Below are 6640 nucleotides of genomic sequence, written 5' to 3'. Positions count from 1 at the left end.
AGAAAATGAAAATTCTCATCTTCTCATAATCTACACACAGGACCTGATGGATAAATCTTAGGACAGCCTTAAATAGATATGGCGAGTCAGAAGATTTACTGAGAACGCACGTGGAAGAACATGATTTGCTCAAAGTACAACTACAGCTACAAGGATTTCAGCACCTACTAACCCACAAAGGAACTTTCCCCGTACCCATCACCATCACACGCAAAAAAACAAAGAAACAAACACAAAACTACCAAATTTTTTGCCAAGGAAAGTTTCACAAAACTTTCTCCTTCTTCTTTCTGTATCACACTTGAAAAGGGCATCATCAAACATTAACAATATCAACAAGAAAGACAACAACAACATCAAAGAAAGAACCTTTTGGTGTTAGAGAGGGACAATGAAAATGATCCAAATAAGTGAAAGGTGAAAGCATGCTTTGTCGGCCATTAAAACTTCACCCCCAAAAGAAGGTTGATCCTTCACACTCATTCTTTCATTCCCTTGTGCCAAACCCCACCCAACAGAGAAAAGCCACAAATAGTGCCATCCCTGGAGGATGGATATTCATTCACTGATTCATTGAACCTTGAGTCTTGCTTCTTTCTCAGTCCTTCAAAACAAAAAGGGGTTTGGATTTTTCTCCTCGAAATCTTGGCCTTTTCTTTCAGATCGAAGATCCCACTTTTCATGTCCAAAGGCCACGTGGGTCTATCCTATTTTTGGCTAAAGTCTCATAACTTCTTCATGGTTCTTCGCAATTTTCCTTCACAAGGAGTTGTTGATCCCAAGTGGTGGACCAGCTGCTTTTCTTAACTTCTCTTTTTGAATGAAAGGTGTGGTTTTCTTCGTGTGCAGCTTTGATAATTTTGAATTCTGTGTAATATACATGCGTGTCTTTGTTTTTTCCTTTGAACGTGGTAATGGTGATTTGGTATTGTGGAATATGATTTCAAATTAATTGGACCTGTTCCAAGTTTCAATTTTGAGGTTTAGTTAATTATACAAATTACCACAAATTTTCTGGTTTGTACAAATCCAGTGGGAGCAAGAATTTTCCAGAACATTTTTACTATTTCATTTCTGAGCAAAATAGCCTTTTTCAAATAGTGCTCAATTGATTACACTAATCAATAGTTGGGTTTTCTTTTTATTTTTTTTTAATTTTTATATTGGAGATTACGATAGAAAAAAAAAATCGTCTATGTTGTGAAAGTGATTGATTGATGGCTTGCTTGTGCAGTTCTCGAATAGTAAGATGGCTGGAGATATTAAGGAGAGAACTTTGGCGATAGGGTATTCTTTTCTTTTACTGCTATTGACTTCACTTCTTTGTAGTACCGACGGTTTGAACGCTGAGGGGCAAATCTTGCTAGAGCTTAAGAATGGATTTCATGATAAATCTAATGTTTTGGAAAGTTGGAAGCCTACTGATGAAACCCCATGTCGATGGAAAGGTGTAAATTGCGGTCATGGTAGTGATAACAATGGATTAGTTGCGTCGCTTAATTTGACTTCAATGGGTCTTTCTGGAACTCTAAATGCTGCTGGCATTGGGGGTCTGACCCATCTGACTTATCTCAATCTTGCCTACAATGGGTTGACTGGGAATATCCCAAAGGAGATTGGTGATTGTTTGAATTTGGAATATCTTTATTTGAATAATAATCAGTTTGAGGGCACAATTCCGGCTGAATTAGGTAAGCTGTCTGTTTTGAGAAGTTTGAATATTTACAACAACAAACTCTTTGGTGTGATTCCATATGAGATTGGGAACTTGTCTTCAATGGTTGAGCTAGTGGCCTATAGCAACTTTCTTGAGGGACCCCTGCCTAATTCCATTGGAAATCTTAAGAATCTTGTAAATTTCAGAGCAGGGGCAAATAACATTACTGGTAACTTGCCAAAGGAAATTGGTGGATGTAAGAGCTTAATGCTTCTTGGTCTTGCACAAAATCAGATAGGAGGGGAGATACCAAGGGAGATTGGGATGCTTGCCAGCTTGAAAGAATTGGTTTTATGGGGAAACCAGCTTTCAGGACCTATTCCTAAAGAGATTGGGAATTGTAGCAGTCTTGAGAAAATTGCTATATATGGGAATTATCTTATTGGACCTTTACCTAAGGAAATTGGGAACCTCAAATCCTTGAGGTGGCTGTATGTTTACAGAAACAAGTTGAATGGAACCATTCCCAGGGAAATTGGAAATCTTACTTCATGTTTAGACATTGATTTCTCAGAGAACTCTTTAGTAGGTAGTATCCCTTCAGAGTTTGGTAAAATAAATGGTCTAAGTTTGCTGTTTCTCTTTGAGAACCATCTAACTGGTGTTATACCAAATGAGTTTAGTAGCTTGAAGAACCTGTCAAAGCTAGACCTGTCAATAAATAATCTCACAGGTCCAATTCCATTTGGCTTCCAATATTTGACTAAAATGAACCAGTTGCAACTTTTTGACAACTCCCTGAGTGGTATTATTCCCTCCGGACTTGGATTTCATAGTCCCCTTTGGGTTGTTGACTTTTCTGACAACAACTTGACAGGAAGAATACCCCCTCATCTGTGCAGATATTCTCGTTTGATGTTGTTGAATCTTGCATCTAATCATCTTTATGGAAATATACCAACAGGTATACTAAACTGTAAATCATTGGCACAGTTGTTGATACTTGGAAACATGCTTACTGGAAGCTTCCCTTTAGAATTGTGTAAGCTGGAGAACTTGACTGCCATTGATTTGAATGAAAACAGGTTCAGTGGTACACTCCCTTCTGATATTGGCAACTGCCACAGGTTGCAAAGGCTTCATATTGCCAACAATTACTTCACATTGGAGTTGCCTAAGGAAATAGGTAATCTCTCTCAGTTGGTTACCTTTAATGTTTCGTCAAATCTTTTCACTGGAACAATCCCACTTGAGTTTTTTCAGTGTCAAAGACTACAAAGACTTGACCTCAGCCAGAATAACTTTTCTGGTTCCTTGCCTGGTGAGATTGGAACACTTCAGCACTTGGAGATTCTTAAGCTTTCAGACAATAGGCTGTCTGGATATATTCCTGCAGCACTAGGCAATCTGTCTCATTTGAACTGGTTGTTGATGGATGGTAACTATTTTTTCGGCGAAATACCTCCTCAGTTAGGTTCTCTTTCAAGCTTGCAGATTGCAATGGATCTCAGTTATAATAACCTTTCTGGAAAAATACCAGTTCAGCTTGGCAGTCTCAACATGCTTGAATATCTCTATCTCAATAACAACAATTTGGATGGTGAAATTCCCAGCACATTTGAAGAGCTATCAAGCTTGTTGGGTTGCAATTTCTCATTCAATAACCTCTACGGACCTATTCCTTCCACTAAAATTTTCCAAAGTATGGCTGTGAGCAGCTATATTGGTGGTAAGAATGGCCTCTGTGGTGCGCCTCTCGGTGACTGCAGGACCAATTCTGCTTCTCACTCTGATACTTCAGGGAAAAGTTTTGATTCTCGTCGCGCTAAAATAGTCATGATCATTGCAGCTTCTGTTGGTGGTATTTCACTCATTTTCATCTTAGTTATTTTATATTTTATGAGACGCCCTAGAGAGTCAATTGATTCCTTTGGAGGAACTGAGGCTCCCTCCCCAGATTCAGATATCTATTTCCCTCGAAAGGAAGGTCTGACATTCCATGATCTAGTTGAAGCTACAAAAAGATTTCATGAAAGCTATGTTATTGGTAAGGGAGCATGTGGAACCGTGTATAAGGCAGTGATGAAATCTGGTGAGACTATTGCTGTTAAGAAGTTAGCATCAAACAGGGAAGGGAACAACATTGAGAATAGCTTCAGAGCGGAAATATCAACTCTGGGAAGAATAAGGCATCGGAACATAGTGAAATTGTATGGCTTTTGCCACCACCAGGGTTCCAATCTCCTGCTTTATGAGTACATGGAAAGAGGTAGCTTAGGTGAACTATTGCATGGTTCTGCAACTACTTTGGAATGGTCAACTCGGTTCATGATTGCACTTGGAGCTGCTGAGGGTCTTGCCTACTTGCATCATGACTGCAAACCAAAAATCATCCACCGCGATATAAAATCTAACAACATTCTCCTGGATGAAAATTTTGAGGCTCATGTTGGTGATTTTGGTTTGGCAAAAGTGATTGACATGCCCCAGTCAAAATCAATGTCTGCTGTTGCTGGATCTTATGGCTATATTGCTCCTGGTAAGCTCCTACACCCTTGTAGTTAGCTAATGTATCACAAACTCCATTTTGTTTATTGTTTTGACAAGGTAGATCATATTACTATGAGTAGTGTCTTGTACCGTATTATGTGATTTGTTGTTTAACTCCATGCTCATAAACATGTATACTTTTTTACTTTTGACTAGTTATCAAATTATGTTTGGTGAACCATTTGTATCCTGTGTGGCAGAATATGCATATACCATGAAGGTGACAGAAAAGTGTGACATCTACAGTTATGGTGTTGTGCTTTTGGAATTGCTCACTGGAAGAACACCAGTTCAGCCACTAGATCAAGGAGGAGATCTTGTCTCATGGGTGAGAAACCATATAAGGGATCACGACAATTCGCTGACGCCGGAGATACTTGATACTCATGTTGATCTGGAAGACCAAACCACAGTGAATCACATGCTCACTGTTTTGAAGCTTGCTTTAGTATGCACAAGTGTGTCTCCTACAAAGAGGCCATCAATGAGGGAAGTTGTGAAGATGCTTATTGAGTCCAATGAGAGAGAAGGAAACTTAACACTCACTCAAACATACCTTGATCTTCCTTCCAAAGATGGCTTGTGAACAAAGTATGCAACAACATCTCTTTGACATTTTGTTAACAGAACATGAAATTTTTTTCTGCTCATTTTTGCTTTCCACAGGAGAAAATAGGAGATGATTCTTGTACATTGTTTCACTGCACTATGGCACTAGGCTTAACTGTTTTACCTTATAGCATTCTTTATTATTAATACCTCGTCTCTGTATTTTCTTTTTGAATTCAGTGTATATGTTGTATTAGTAACTGTATTGTACAGTTTTTTATTGCCATGGAATGTGCATCATCATGGAGATTATATGGTCAAGGGAAGGATAGATAATAAATATTTGAGATGTTCATATAACATGCTGCAAGTTTCGTGGAACTGATTGGTGAACAATTAAATTAATTTGCATTTTAACATATTTTAGTTCATCTTCTTTGATTGGATTTGGACCACTTACAGCATTTTTAGATATTTGTGAAAGCTACTGTTTTGATATTTATTGTTTTGATGGATCTTTGCATTTGAATTTTAAAACTGTTTCTATCAACTAATTGCTATAATTTATATCATGAATACAAGCTGTTATTCACTATGGCAGAAATTCTAATCTTCAAAAGATATATTTTACTTAACATGTAGTTGGTAAAAGAGTATTGGATTAGGGTTTTTAAACAAAGTTTTGAATCTGAGTTTTGTGAATAGAAAAAAACATGTGATTGAGAGAAAAAAGTTCTACTGAAGTTATCTAGCAAGTATCATGGTTATATAAAAAAGAGCATATATTTTAATGTAATTACTGGTTTATCCCCTCATAGATATGCACACTCATGTATCTTAATTAATGCTGTCTTACACCTTAGATTTAAACAATTATAATATCAGATCATAGATCTAACCATGTAGTTGGTCAAAGGAATAGTTGCGTAGTCTTATTTTTATCATTTATTTTATGTCTTACAATTTTACAATTTTAATACTTCCTACCAAGTATCCAATTTTTCAGTATTTTATGATTGAATCTAGTAATATTATATTTTAGTGTAAAATACACTTAATGTAGTTTCTTACCTTTTCAAAAGTATATTTGTTTTTACTTTACCTCTTCATCCTTTTTGATGATTAAAATTTGTGAAAGTTTATATATCATAATTAAGTTATATATTTTCTAGGAAGTAAAAGTGGTCGATACAATTAAATAAGAAACCAACCCTATACAAAAGCAATTGCACGATATTCGATCAAAATTTATAAAAATTTAAAGAGTAACAGTAAGATAAATCAAAGCGATACGACCATGACGTTCAGTTTAATTGGCTGAACATTCTAGCCTCGCAAAATATATCACAATAAAATAAACATGAATATACATTGTTTAAATAACGTTGAACAATTTTTAAATATTTCATAATTATAAACTTTTTTTATTTTAATATTATATTTTTACTTTTATTTTCCAATAAGTACACATATTTAATTGTTTGATTTTATTATTTAAGTTGTTTGTAATTTAGTTTATTATTTAAAACTATTAAAACAAACTAAAACAAAAGGAAGGGCTAAATTATATTTAAAGTTTTTAAAAATCTTTTCATAATGTTTTGTCTAATTGAAGTTAGAGTGTTACACCTCACCCATCCTGCACCTCTTATTTTATATTTACCCTTCATTTATTAAAGACATTTAATGATGACTTAATGATCTCTTAACAACCAACAATCTCAAACCCCCTATTTCTATAAACCCTACATGTATCTCTTCCCATTTTTTCACTTTATTCACTAAGTAGCATTTTCTTTATTGTTTCAATGTTTTCCTGAGTTGAGAGTTGAGAGTTGAGAACTTGTCTTATGTAATATGGTGATACAGTGATGGTGATTGTGA

General features: G+C 35.7%; 1 protein-coding gene across 1 annotated transcript; it reads left to right on the top strand.

Annotated features, from left to right (window-relative positions):
• Nucleotides 1–203: 203 nt before the first annotated feature.
• Nucleotides 204–5116, top strand: LOC124821351 (uncharacterized). Its single transcript, XM_047293223.2, has 3 exons — nt 204–827; nt 1235–4196; nt 4408–5116. The coding sequence occupies exons 2-3, from the start codon at nt 1250–1252 to the stop codon at nt 4791–4793; spliced, it is 3333 nt and encodes a 1110-aa protein (XP_047149179.2). The 5' UTR covers nt 204–827; nt 1235–1249; the 3' UTR covers nt 4794–5116.
• Nucleotides 5117–6640: the final 1524 nt, after the last annotated feature.

Source organism: Vigna umbellata, chromosome 8 (genome assembly GCF_029865625.1).
Source record: "Vigna umbellata cultivar VRB3 chromosome 8, Vumbellata_1.0, whole genome shotgun sequence".
Classification (NCBI taxonomy): domain Eukaryota; kingdom Viridiplantae; phylum Streptophyta; class Magnoliopsida; order Fabales; family Fabaceae; genus Vigna; species Vigna umbellata.
Note: the sequence above shows the minus strand (reverse complement) of the source record. Positions and strands in the feature narration are given on the sequence as shown.

Excerpts from the sequence above, each read along its gene's own strand:
- LOC124821351 (XM_047293223.2), top strand. The coding sequence starts at position 1,250 with ATGGCTGGAGATATTAAGGAGAGAACTTTGGCGATAGGGTATTCTTTT. Across the intron at positions 4,197-4,407 it reads TTATGGCTATATTGCTCCTG|AATATGCATATACCATGAAG; the intron begins GTAAGCTCCTAC and ends CCTGTGTGGCAG.